The sequence below is a fragment of the Salvelinus alpinus genome, chromosome 15, assembly GCF_045679555.1.
Source record: "Salvelinus alpinus chromosome 15, SLU_Salpinus.1, whole genome shotgun sequence".
NCBI lineage: Eukaryota > Metazoa > Chordata > Actinopteri > Salmoniformes > Salmonidae > Salvelinus > Salvelinus alpinus.
In genome coordinates, this window is record NC_092100.1 from 36,635,042 (window position 1) to 36,649,057 (window position 14,016).

The 14,016-nt window shown below is 42.4% G+C and overlaps 1 protein-coding gene across 4 annotated transcripts; it reads left to right on the plus strand.

The window, feature by feature from the left end:
• Nucleotides 1-1,331: 1,331 nt before the first annotated feature.
• On the plus strand, nucleotides 1,332-13,667 carry sephs1 (selenophosphate synthetase 1). Of its 4 annotated transcripts, none has more exons than XM_071343460.1 (10): nucleotides 1,332-1,444; nucleotides 4,296-4,424; nucleotides 4,738-4,834; nucleotides 4,918-5,021; nucleotides 7,606-7,713; nucleotides 7,806-7,960; nucleotides 8,154-8,244; nucleotides 11,539-11,638; nucleotides 11,895-12,107; nucleotides 12,196-13,667. In XM_071343460.1, exons 2-10 carry the CDS (start codon nucleotides 4,329-4,331, stop codon nucleotides 12,408-12,410), a joined length of 1,179 nt encoding a protein of 392 aa, XP_071199561.1. In that variant the 5' UTR covers nucleotides 1,332-1,444; nucleotides 4,296-4,328; the 3' UTR covers nucleotides 12,411-13,667. The 4 variants fall into 4 exon arrangements, with proteins under 4 accessions (XP_071199561.1, XP_071199562.1, XP_071199564.1 ...); XM_071343461.1 differs by having other exon boundaries at nucleotides 1,374-1,458; XM_071343463.1 differs by lacking the exon at nucleotides 1,332-1,444 and adding an exon at nucleotides 1,674-1,767.
• Nucleotides 13,668-14,016: the final 349 nt, after the last annotated feature.

A 14,016-nucleotide genomic window follows, 5' to 3' on the forward strand; every position in this document is an offset into this window, starting at 1 on the left:
AAGGCTCACATTGCAGTGTTGCATTTGTTTATAATTTTTTTTCTTTGTAATGTCGAAATAAACATGGCTCCAACCCTTACATCACACACTCACAAACTGAAATCATGTGTGTACATTGTACAATCAATCAGTGAGAGAGCATCAAATATCTCATTCCTTTGTACATATCCACTGTATACGGAAATCACGGCAAAGTTGTTTCCTGTTTCAGTCATGTCTTTGGTCACTAATGCGCGTGGTTGGCAATAGTCTCCCACAATGCAGGCGATGGCTGCAGGATGTAGTTGGTAACAACTGCAGAAACTTGCAGTCGACTGTAGTCAAAAGTTCCATTCCTCTGATCAGACGCTGCTCAGACGTTGCTGACGCCTGTCAGATCTTAAAACACCTCAATATGTTACGTATCAGCTAACCACATCATATATTATAGCAATATTGTGCCCAACTGCACAGTCGGTTGACGTGGTATGCAACGTCTAAACCGGGGAACACGACTAAAACCTTAAATGGCCTTTGATCACATGATTTTTGTAAAGTTCATACAGTCCACATGTAGGCGCTAGTCGGACATTTTTAACCCCATAATGCAACACACTTTGAAAGATGGTCACCGACTTTACAAAAATGATCCACTCGAACGTGCCCCTAGACATTATGAATTGTCTACTATAAATTATAGGTTATGTTCCCATTGCTTAACCGTCATATCAGCACCATTCAGTAGTTCCAGATGCATCAATGCCTTTGTGCTGACATATTAGGAGTATAATTCTAAGACGTCATTTAAATTACATTTAGCAAGTCGATTAATGCAAATCATTCATTCAGTCATTCATTTGCGAAGTTATCAGTGTCTTCCCACATGGTTAAAACCACACTAATGACACGTTTTATAAAAACCGATAGCCTACTGAACATATACTGGAATTCAGAGGTCATTTAACATTGAATGTACAATCATATACCATTATGCATGCACTGTTTCTACTGTGAATACTATAAACTAGATTACAACATATGTAATACTACTGATGTGAGGGATCACATTGGAGGGAAAATACTAAATTAAAGGTACAATCCATTGTTGACTTTTTATTGCCAGACTCTGCGGTTCTTTAAAGGGGAGGTAAAACCGCCAGTCTCCTTGTGAAGGACCCTTTGTGATCTCGTGCCACAGACAAAATAGTATTTTTGCTCGTGCTTAATCGAAAAAATTCCCCAGTTGTGATTACTTTCCTCACGTTGCGATATAATCTGACGCATGTACATCTATTTATTTTATGCACCTCCCAACGCCGAATAAATGTAATATTCTGTTGTAAAACAAGAAATAAAAAGGAATGTATTTTTCGTCAGGCTATCTTGAGGCACCCGATTTACTCCAAATGCATTCTGGTACCGTCCCTTCTCTTGTATCGGGAGACCCGAAGCTAAAGCAAAACCGGTAAGGATAAACTGGTGAGAGCAATTAAAGGGGAAATGTTATAGGAATATACCTCCGCTTCAGCCCTGTAAATGCAAGGGGGGGTACTTTAAATATATCGTACGCAGCATATGATGACAAACTGTGTGCAAGTTGCATGTATGGCGCTATTTTATTGTTACAAAGTCTGTTGTTGCACGTCTTGCATGACGCTGGACACGAAGGGGTTAATTTTTTCCACCGCCGACATTTTTATCCACTGCGCCTCCCGCTTACTTCGAACCATAAAATGCTCCTTATTGTTCTGGTTTCGATAACTGAAATGATGAATACAGTACTATTTTGTACGCTTTTTAAATCCTGTATGAGGCCCAATCAGTCACACTTGATTGATAGCTAACTCTTTGATTAGCAAACGTTAGCTCTCAGGCAGGTTTGTTCAAATCGGTGGGCTTTTCCTGTCTTGCAGCTAGCCCACCGAATTATTGTTAACATAATGTTTTACTGTCTGTAGATAGTTAATATTTCTAACTTTTGACTGCTGAAGTTGAAAGTTGGCTGCAAATGACTGGTGCATGATTTAACTGGAGCTGGCGCACACTAGCCCAACTTCACATCCTCCTCGCGCTGTTTCAGGAGCCTCCAAAACGCCCCTGTTAAACCGTTTGAAACTAGGCCCTGAGCGCAACAATTTAGCCAGAGCCATGATGAAATACAGGCTCGATCACACAGGGAAAGTTTGCTCCTAGTCCTAGCCTGCTGCTGGGATTTTGTTTCATAGAATGTATTCTATTTCTGTTTTATTTATCAAAGAAATGACATGAGAGGTCTGATTCTATGCCCATGAATGTGTTTGTAAACAGTGATGTAGTGCTATCTTTTTTAGGGGAGGGAGCGAAACATTTTTTTAAATGATGTCATCATTTCTCAATTAAAGTTTGTACCAACAGATGTAGCCTATTTAATATCATTGTAGAACAGGCCTATGCATAAAATGCATCCTCCAAATGTAACGTCTTCCTATGCCCACACATATTGTCAGAGATTTTTAATATTTTTAATACCCATAACACCAAGTTTGGCATACCTCGTTTCAATATAGGCCAACACTGTCAATTGTGAATGTTAAATCTTCACGTTTTACCAGTGGACACTCCAAACTGCATGCCAATCCATTTGATCTCAATAAGTTTCATGGGAATATATATTTTGATCTTCTTGAATTACTGTTTCTTACATGAATTAAAGCAGATGTTGTTAGCAAACTATTAGCCTTTCTTGTAGGCCTATATTGTTTCAATCAAAACATAGGCCTATATCCTGCCTAGTTTTGGCCACGAGGGGAAAAAAATGACTTTTCAGCTTCAGATAAGAAATGACTGAGGTGTTTTTGGCGTAACATATAATAGGCCTATTAAGCTACAGTATATAGGCCCTACTATTATTTTCAGTTCTGTTATGTAACATACTAATTCATAATTGTGAGCTTGCGAGGCATTGATTCAGCTTTGATTACTAAACAATCACCATTGTGAGAACTGATCATCTTCTATTTGTAATAATAATAAGTGATGAGTAGGACTATTAGCATGGGCAACATATCTTGTTGAGGGTTATTTTAAGCGATTTGAGTGTCCTTTGAATCGTGGTGGTGAAAGGACTGCACCTTAACCAAGTGGTCACACATCGTTCTGGGTTCCACTACTCAAGAGGGGTCCGTGGAGTTTTATGAACATTAAGGCAGGCACAGTGAATTTGGTTCCTAGATCTTGTTAGTTTGATGATTCATGGGGTGGATCCATTTGTTTTGCATATGGAATAGGGGTGGTACGTTTCTGTAAGCTAAGGAGTTCAAGTGCATCATACATGATCCCGAAGTCCATAACAACCTGTTTTGAGGACAGCTGTTTTAGCAACCCCTGGTAGAGTTTTCTGTCTGTGGCGGTTCTTGTTATGTTGGATTTGGCCCACACAAAGTGGTCAAGCCTCCGACCGACTGGCTTCTGCACACACGCCAGAGAGAGGGAAGGCAGGGAAGAAAACCACCATTTACCTACATATAGGCTACTATAGCCTACATATTCATTTACTATAATATTCATGGAATTTGAGTGGTAATTAAATAGAATTGATCAGAATACATTTCCAGAAATATTTTCACCAGCTTTTGTTTTCTCAAATTGCGGCTCTGCCTGTGCTCCCCATGCAGCCCTATGGCAGCACTACATCCCTGGTAGGCAGCTCACTAGAACAATCAAATAAGATTTAGTAATACTGACTTTGAAACACTCTGTCTAGATGGATTTCTCCTACTTTAAACATCTCTGACAGTTCTAAGCAGTTAATTTTTTCCCTCAAATGTATTTTGAGTAATTAATTTATGATTGATTTTAGATAGGATTTTGCAACAACTTAAAAACATTAATCAACTGATTCAGCCACTAAAATATACATAAATTAACAGGCAGTTTTAGTTGTATTAGGTATTTGCAAGTTCTCACTTTGGACATTTTGGAGTTATAACCTGATCTCCATAAATAGCAATATAACGTAGTCAATCATTCTTCAACATTCTTCAACACTATTGATACCCGAGGATACATTTTAACCAGATGTCAGCATCCGCTATACCTGTACCTTTTCAGTTTAGTCGTAGTTACACAACAACTGGATATTTCATGTTTTACCCCCTCTCTCCTTCACTCATCCCTCAGTCCTTCTCTGTTCCGTTATCCTTAGTCACTGTATCCTGACCCTAGATGCTGATTTGGTTGAACAGAGTAGAGGTGTAGTCAGTGGTGAATGTCCAGCGTTACTCCAGACATGTTTCTCATCCCACTCTTCCCTTTTCCCGCTCTTCTGTCCACCTCAGGTTATTGACTGCGATCCCAAAGTGTTTCCAGCCATGTCGGTCAGAGAGTCGTTTAACCCAGAGAGCTACGAGCTAGACAAGAGCTTCAGACTCACACGCTTCACTGAGCTCAAAGGAACGGGCTGCAAGGTGGGTTTTTCTACACCCCTAGCGCTGTAAAGAGAGAGTTATTAGGCGACATCTAAGACTGCCTACTGGTATAATGGCATTAAATAGAATGTTAATGTCCACTCAGTCTTTGCTGCTTACAAATATTATTTGCTGTATCCCTAGCTTCAATATTAAATAATGTTTGGGAGCAATGAGCAGACATTTACATTATGTTCATAACTATACAATGTAAACTGTGATGAGTGTGAGAAGCACTACAAATGTTAACATTAGGATGATTACGATTATGCTTGACTTGTACTTCTAAGGTAATCTGCTTGTTATTCCCTAGGTGCCCCAGGATGTGCTACAGAAGCTTCTAGAAGCCCTGCAGGAGAACCACTATCAGGAGGATGAACAGTTCCTTGGGGCTGTCATGCCCAGACTTGGTATGAACACATACACATATGCACTTTAATCACATCCATTCTTTATATAACTTTTACAGTTTAATAATAACTGTTCTATGCAGGCATTGGTATGGACACCTGTGTCATCCCCCTCCGACACGGGGGCCTTTCTCTCGTCCAGACGACAGACTACATCTACCCCATAGTGGACGACCCCTACATGATGGTATGTTTTCATTCTGTACCACTCTTTGTGTTACTGTTTTCAGCTATACCACATGCTTTAGGTCCTGTGAATATCATATACAGTGAATTCTGAAAGTTATTCAGACCTCTTGACTTTTTCCACATTTTGTTACGTTACAGCCTTTTTCTAAAATTGATTAAATCGTTTCCCCCCTCAATCTACACACAATACCCCATAATGACGAAGCAAAAACAGGGTTTTTAGACAAATGTATTAAAAATGAAAAATGGGAAATATCACATTTATATAAGTATGCAGAGCCTTTACTCAGTACTTTGTTGAAGCACCTTTGGCAGTGATTACAGCCTCAGGTCCTCTTGGGTATGACGCTAGAAGGTTGGCACAGCTGTATTTGGGGAGTTTCTCCCATTCTTCTCTGCAGAGCCTCTCAAGCTCTGTCAGGTTGGATGGGGAGCATCGCTGCACAGCTATTTTCAGGTCTCTCCAGAGAGGTTCGATCTGGTTCAAGTCTGGGCTCTGACTGGGCCACTCAGACATTGTCACTCCTGCGTTGTCTTGGCTGTGTGCTTAAGGTTGTTGTCCTGTTGGTAGATTAACCTTCACCCCAGTCTGAGGTCCTGAGCACTCTGGAGCAGGTTTTCATCAAGGATCTCTCTGTACTTTGCTTCATTCATCTTGCCCTCGATCCTGACTAGTATCCCAGTCCCTGCCGCTGAAAACATCCCCACAGCATGATGCTGCCACCACCATGCTTCACCGTAGCAATGGTGCCAGGTTTCCTCCAGAGGTGACGCTTGGCATTCAGGCCAAAGAGTTCAATCTTGGTTTCATCAGACCAGAGAATCTTGTTTCTCATGGTCTGAGAGTCCTTTAGGTGCCTTTTGGCAAACTCCAAGCAGGCTGTCATGTGCCTTTTACTGAGGAGTGGCTTCTGTCTGCCAACTCTACCGTAAAGGCCTGATTGGTGGAGTGCTGTAGAGATGGTTGTCCTTCTGGAAGGTTTTCCCATCTACACAGAGGAACTCTGAAGCTCTATCAGTGATCATTGGGTTCTTGGTCACCTCCCTGACCAAGGCCCTTCTGCCACGATTGCTCAGTTTGCCGGGCGGCCAGTTCTACCCTTCCCCAGATCTGTGCCTCAGCACAATCCTGTCTCGGAGCTCTGCAGACAATTCCTTTGACCTCATGGCTTGGTTTCTGGTCTGACATGCACTGTCAACTGTGAGACTTTTATGTAGACAGGTGTGTGCCTTTCCAAATCATGTCCAATCAATTGAATGTTCCACAGGTGGACTCCAATGAAGTTTTAGAAACATTTCAATGGAAACAGGATGCACCTGAGCTCAATTTTGAGTCTCATAGGGTCTGAATACTTATGTAAATAAGTATATATATATACATTTTTTTGCAAACATTTCTAAAAACCTGTTTTTGCTTTGTCATTATGGGGTAGATGGTAGTGTGTGTTGACTGATGTAGACTGATGAGGAACATTTTTTATTTAATTCCACAAAATGTGGGAAAAAGTCAAGGGGTCTGAATACTTTCCGAATGCACTGTAGATTGAATAGTTACGGAGAGCTTTGGACAGGAGTCTTTCACCTTGAGCGGAGTATGTGTTATCTTCATTCATACACTATATATACAAAAGTATGTGGACACCCCTTCAAATTAGTGGATTTGGCTATTTCGGCCACACCGTTCCTGACAGGTGTATAAAATGGAACACACAGCCATGCAATCTTCATAGACAAACATTGGTAGTAGAATGGCCTTACTGAAGAGCTCAGTGACTTTCGACGTGAATGATAGGATGCCAACATTCCAACAAGTCAGTTTGTCAAATTTCTGCGCTGCTAGAGTTGCCCCGGTCAACTGTAAGTGCAGTTACAACAGAGTGGTAGGCCTCACATGCTCACAGAATGGGGCCGCCTAGTGATGAAGTGCGTAAAATTAGTCTGTCCTCAGTTGCAACACTCACTAACGAGTTCCAAACTGCCTCTGCAAGCAACGTCAGGACAATAACTGTTCGTCGGGAGCTTCCTGAGATCGGTTTCCAAGACCGTCGGCTGGAGTGGTGTAAAGCTCGCCGATATTGGACTCTGGAGCAGTGGAAAGGCGTTCTCTGGAGTGATGTATCACCATCTAGCAGTCTGACAGACAAGTCTGGGTTTGGTGGATGCCAGGAGAACGCTACCTGCTCCAATGCATAGTGCCAACTGTAAAGTTTGGTGGAGGAGGAATAATGGATCGGTGTGGACGAACTTGAATGGCCTGCACAGAGCCCTGACCTCAGACCTAAACACCATTGAACACCTTTGGGATTAATTGGAACGCAGACTGTGAGCCACGCCTTATCGCCCGACCTCACTAATGCTCTTGTGGCTGAATGGGAAGCAAGTCCCCGCAGCAATGTTCCACCATCTAGTGGAAAGCCTTCCCAGAAGAGTAGACGCTGTTATAGCAGCAAAGGGGAGAACCAACTCCATATAAATGCCCATGATTTTGGAATGAGACGTTCGACGAGCAGTTCTCCACCTACTTTTGGTCATGTAGTGTTTCTAAATCATGTCAATAATGCCTTCTTGATAACTGTCTGTAGGGGCGAATTGCGTGTGCCAACGTTCTAAGTGACCTCTATGCCATGGGAGTGACGGAATGTGACAACATGCTGATGCTACTGGGGATCAGTAACAAACTGTCAGAAAAGGTAAATTGCATTGACACACACACACCCACCACCACCAATGGGTAGCACCCAGCCACTAAATTGTCCCTCTCCTTTCTCTATGCCCCTGTCAGGAGCGGGACAAGGTGATGCCTCTGATCATCCAGGGTTTCAAAGACGCGTCAGAGGAAGCAGGCACGTCTGTGACGGGGGGACAGACGGTGCTTAACCCCTGGGTGGTCCTGGGGGGTGTGGCCACCACCGTCTGTCAACCCAATGAGTTCATCATGTAAGAACGCTCTCATAGACAGCTACCCTCTTGTCCATCTCTTGCCCCCTCTCGGTTGCTCTCTCTGTCTCGTTCTTGTTCTCTGTTTAAGCCTCTGAACTATTGCTAGTTTGTTCATGTGAGCTGTATTTTGCGTTGTGATAGTCATGATATCAGAATTGATCATGTTGATGTCTTCTCTGCTGTCGCCCAGGCCAGATAACGCAGTGCCAGGAGATGTGTTGGTGCTCACCAAGCCTCTGGGGACTCAGGTGGCTGTGGCTGTACACCAGTGGCTGGACATCGTAAGTGTCAACACACAAACCACCTTTCATTTGAGTTAATAGCCTATATTGTAACTTCAACACTAAAATGTCAACAGACAAGGTGTCTGTATTTGTTAGAAAATATCAACCTCTACAGTACAGTAAAGCTTTATCGGTGGTTTTCATTCATTCAAAGTGGTCTAATGTCGTGTGTATGTATACAGTGCCTTCGAAAAGTATTCAGACCCCTTTTACTTTTTCCACATTTTGTTACGTTACAGCCTTATTCTAAAATTGAATTGAAAAATCTACACACAATACCCCATAACAACAAAGCTAAACATTTTTTTTTTTTGCAAATGTATTATTATGTCTTATTTACATGAGTATTCAGACCCTTCGCTATGAGACTCGAAATTGAGCTCAGGTGCGTCCTGTTTCCATTTATCATCCTTGAGATGTTTCTACAACTTGAATGGAGTCCACCTGTGGTAAATTCAATTGATTGGACATGATTTGTAAATGCACACAACTGTCTATATAAGGTCCCGCAGTTGACAGTGCATGTCAGAGCAAAAACCAAGCCATGAGGTCAAAGGAATTGTCCGTAGAGCTCAGACAGGATTGTGTCGAGGCACAGATCTGGGGAAGTGTACCAAAATATTTCTGCAGCATTGAAGGTCCCCAAGTACACAGTGGCCTCCATTCTTAAATGGAAGAAGATTGGAACCACCAAGACTCTTTCTAGAGCTGGCCGCCTGGTCAAACTGAGCAATCGGGGCAGAAGGGCCTTGGTCAGGGAGGTGACCAAGAACCCAATGGTCACTCTGACAGAGCTCCAGAGTTCCTCTGTGAAGATGGGAGAATCTTCCAGAAGGACAACCATCTCTGCAGCACTCCACCAATCACGCCTTTAAGGTAGAGTGGCCAGACGGAAGTCACTCCTCAGTAAAAGGCACATGACAGCCTGCTTGAAGTTTGCTAAAAGGCACCTAAAGACTCTCAGACCATGAGAAACAAGATTCTCTGGTCTGATGAAACCAAGATTGAACTCTTTGGCCTGAATGCCAAACGTCCCATCTGGAGGAAACCTGGCACCATCCCTACAGTGAAGCATGGTGGTGGAAGCCTCATCCTGTGCGGATGTTTTTCAGTGGTAGGAACTGGGAGACTACCGGTAGTCAGGATCCAGGCAAAGATGAATGGAGCAAAGTACAGAGAGCTACTTGATGAAAACCTGCTCCAGAGTGCTCAGGACCTCAGACTGGGGCGAAGGTTCACCTTCCAACAGGACAACGACCCTAAGCACACAGCCAAGACAATGCAAGAGTGGCTTCGGGACACGTTTCTCAATGTCCTTGAGTGATCCGGACTTGAACCCAATCGAACATCTCTGGAGAGACCTGAAAATAGATGTGCAGCAACGCTCCCCATCCAACCTGACAGCTTGATAATGTCTGCAGAGAGGATTGGGAGAAACTCCCCCTGAACAGGTGTGCCGACTTTGTAGCGTTCTACCCAAGAAGAGTAAATGGTCTGAATACTTATGTAAATGTATTATTTCAGTTTTTTAATTTTAATACATTTACAAAAATTATAAAAACCTTTTATTGCTTTTTGATTAATGGGTATTGTGTGTAGATTGATGAGGATTTATTTTTTATCTATAAAAAAAAAACATTTTAGAAAAAGCTGTAACGTAACAAAATGTAGATAAAGTCAAGGGGTCTGAATACTTTCCGAATGCACTGTGTATGTATGTACAGTACCAGTCATAAGTTTGGACACTTACTCATTCAAGGGTAATTCTTTATTTGTACAATTTTCTACATTGTAGAATAATAGTGAAGACATCAAAATTATGTAATAACACATATGGAATCATGTAGTAACCAAAAAAGTCTTAAACAAATCAAAATAGTTTCTTCAAAGTATCCACACTTTGACTAGATGACAGATTTACACACTCTTGGCATTCTCTCAACCAGCTTCATGAGGAAGTCACCTGGAATCCATTTCAGTTAACAGGTGTGCCTTGTTCATTTGTGGAACTTCTTTCCTTCTTAATGCATTTGAGCCAATCAGTTGTGTTGTGACAAGGTAGGGGTGGTATACAGAAGATAGCCCTATTTGGTAAAGTCCATATTATGACAAGAACAGTTCAAATAAGCGAAGAGAAACGACATTCCATCATTACTTTAAGACATGAAGGTCAGTGAATCCGGAAAATTTCTTCAAGTGCAGTTGCAAAAACCAGCAAGCGCTATGATGAAATTGGCTCTCATGAGGACCGCCATAGGAAAGGAAGACCCAGAGTTAGCCCCGCTGCAGAGGATAAGTTCATTAGACTTAACTGCACCTCAGATTGCAGCCCAAATGAATTCTTCACCGAGTTCAAGTAACAGACACATCTCAACATCAACTGTTCAGAGGAGACTGTGTGAATCAGGCCTTCATGGTCGAATTGCTGTAAAGAAACCACTACTAAAGGACACCAATAATAATAAGAGACTTGCTTCAGCCAAGAAACACAAGCAATGGATATTAGACCGGTGGAAATCTGTCCTTTGGTCTGATCAGTCCGAATTTGAGATTTTTAGTTCCAACCGCTGTGTCTTTGTGAAACGCACAGTAGGTGAACGGATGATCTCTGCATGTGGTTCCCACCATGAAGCATGGAGGAGGAGGTGTGATGGTGAGGGGGTGCTTTGCTGGTGACACTGTCAGTGATTTATTTAGAATTCAAGGCACATTTAAACAGCATGGCTACCACAGCATACGGCAGCGATACGCCATCCCATCTGGTTTGTGCTTAGTACCACTATCATTTGTTTTTCAACAGGACAATGACCCCAAACACACCTCCAGGATGTGTAAGGGCTATTTGACCAAGAAGGAGAGTGATGGAGTGCTGCATCAGATGACCTGGCCTCCACAATCACCCGACCTCAACCCAATTGAGATGGGTTGGGATGAGTTGGACCGCAGAGTGAAGGAAAAGCAGCCTACAAATGCTCAGCATATGTGCAAACTCCTTCAAGACTGTTGGAAAATCATTCCTCATGAAGCTGGTTTAGAGAATGCCAAGAGTGTGCAAAGCTGTCATCAAGGCAAAGGTTGGCTACTTTGAAGAATTTGAAATATATTTTGATTTAACACTTTTTTTGGTTACTATATGATTCAATATGTGTTATTTTATAGTGTTGATGTCTTCACTATTCTATAATGTAGAAAATAGTAAAAATAAAGGAAAACCCTTGAATGAGTAGGTGTGTCAACTTTTGACTTGTACTGTATATATTGTTTGTGTGTGTGTCTCTGTCTGTCCTTCAGCCTGACAAGTGGAATAAGATCAAGCTAGTGGTGACTCAGGAGGATGTAGAGCTGGCCTATCAGGAAGCCATGATGAACATGGCCCGGCTCAACAGGACAGGTACACACGCACACGTGTGTAAAATACTGAGGCTGGACTTTTCCTCATGAAGGACAATGAAGCTTGATTTATACTGTCCATTTGATACGATTTGTTAGCTTTAATTTGTCTTAAAAACACACACCTGACTCGACAGACCAAGTACATGTCCTCAAGTTGTGCTCCCTCCCTTCTTTCTCTTACTTCTCCTCTCCTGTCTTCTACCATTGTTTGGACCAATGTGATTTAAATATTGATGTTGTTTTTCTCTCTACAGCCGCTGGTCTGATGCACACCTTCAATGCTCACGCTGCCACTGACATCACTGGCTTCGGGATCCTGGGCCACGCCCAGACATTGGCACGGCAACAGCGTAGCGAGGTGTCGTTCGTCATCCACAACCTCCCCGTGCTCGCCAAGATGGCAGCTGTGTCCAAGGCCTGCGGGAATATGTTCGGACTCATGCACGGAACCTGCCCTGAGACATCAGGTGTGTGTCTGGTCGTTTTTGTCGGTCTGTTGTCTCTTGCCTGTCTTTCACACACATAATCATCACCCACCTCTCTCTCTACATGTAGGGGGTCTGTTGATCTGTCTTCCCAGGGAGCAGGCAGCTCGGTTCTGCGCTGAGATCAAATCTCCTAAATACGGCGAGGGCCACCAGGCCTGGATCATCGGCATCGTGGAGAAGGGCAACCGTACCGCCCGCATAATCGATAAACCAAGAATCATTGAGGTCGCTCCTCAGCTCTCCACACAGAATGTCAACCCCACACCCGGCGCAACCTCATAATAACCCCCACCCCACAGCAACGCAGAGCAGAACCACAAGCTTGGACAAGTTTTTTTTCTTTTTTCGCATATTCTTAAACTAGAGCGTGTTAAATGTATACACGTGTGTGTGTGTGTGTGTGTATGGATGTATATACATATATGTATGTATATACACATACACACTTAAATGGGTTGCTGTGTATGCACACCTGCCTCAGACAGAAGCCTTAGGGGCAGGTCATCACACAACTAAAAAGAAAAATTCTCTCAAAAGAATAGAAAGTAAAATCCATTTGCCTTTTGTGTCTGTTGTAATCTGTTACGTTTTAATTGTAGAAGCAGGCAGCTTCTGTGTTTGAGAATTGATGATGATGAAGATTATCCGATACTGTTGATTCATTTTGAATCTTTTGGAGACTCTGGGTGTCCGTTGCCTTTTGGGCTCTTTTTAAAGGGTGCTAAGCAAGTGTAAGTGATGGGTAGCGAGATAGCGTTTTTGTTTGTCCGTTCACTATGTGTACAGTTCAAAAGCCTAGTTCAAGTTGAAAGCTTTAAGCGATGCCTTGAAAGATTGAAAAATGCCTTTAAAGAGTGTGAACGTAAGGGTTGCTTTTTTACTTTCACTTTTTGTATTTTTTCCCCAAAATAAATAAAATAGATGTTTTATTTTCTTGCGTTGTTTTACGAAAGCACTATCAAACTTATGGAATCTATGGTGGACTCCGTCTGTTCACATTGCTGCCCTGAACTTTAAATCAGTGATATGATCATTCATAACAAGGACATTAAATCATTTTACAGGAAATGAACACAACGGCCTGGGATAATTTGATATACTCACCTATAGAGATGTGATCACACAATAGGATTTTGAAGAAGTCGGAGCATTCTGTCTCAAGTCTGTTGTATTGTACGACTACCTTTTCAGGAAGCAGGGGTCATGATATGAGGCAGGTGAAATGTAAAGCACTCAAGTCTTGGTTGACACTTTTCTCCATGAAAATAATACAAGTGCATCCATTTGTAGCAGAGCTTACTCTGATGTTCCATATAATCTTCCAGTACCTAGAGGTTCCATCATTTGTATACCGGTAGTGTACTTTGTTCACAGTATCGCAAATCTACAATCTGTTTCTAATCATCCTGGTTGGGATCGGTGTAGTCTTAATACTCTCCAGTCATCTGATATAAGGCCTTTTCTAATATCTGGTACCATAAAGGGTTGTATGGCACTGCTTCCAAACTGAAATAAAACTGGATCCTCTCTTACACTGAAGGACTGTGTGTGCTCTCTCATCTTGTTTCTTAAAGCAGGAAGTAGCCATCTACACACAGCAACATCAAGGCCTCTATTCAATCTGTCTCGTGGAAGTTCAGCATTACAGCGTGAATTAAATTTAAAGGCAACGTTCCAGCATTAGTGGAGACTACATTCACGGTAAACACTGCATATGTCGGCTCAATCGGAACGACCTTAAAATTTCCAGCGCGCAATCTAATGCTTCAGCGATCCAGACTGAATAGAGCCCTAAATTGTCATTATGCCATATAGTAACTAACCACTTTGTACACCAGAATGTAATTCCTCTATTATACATGGCGACGGCAGCAGTTGCCCACACAGT

Coding starts and splice junctions, on each gene's coding strand:
- sephs1 (XM_071343460.1), top strand. CDS start 4,329: ATGTCGGTCAGAGAGTCGTTTAACCCAGAGAGCTACGAGCTAGACAAG. Junction 5,022..7,605: donor TGGACGACCCCTACATGATG/GTATGTTTTCAT, acceptor AACTGTCTGTAG/GGGCGAATTGCGTGTGCCAA. Junction 7,714..7,805: donor GTAACAAACTGTCAGAAAAG/GTAAATTGCATT, acceptor TGCCCCTGTCAG/GAGCGGGACAAGGTGATGCC.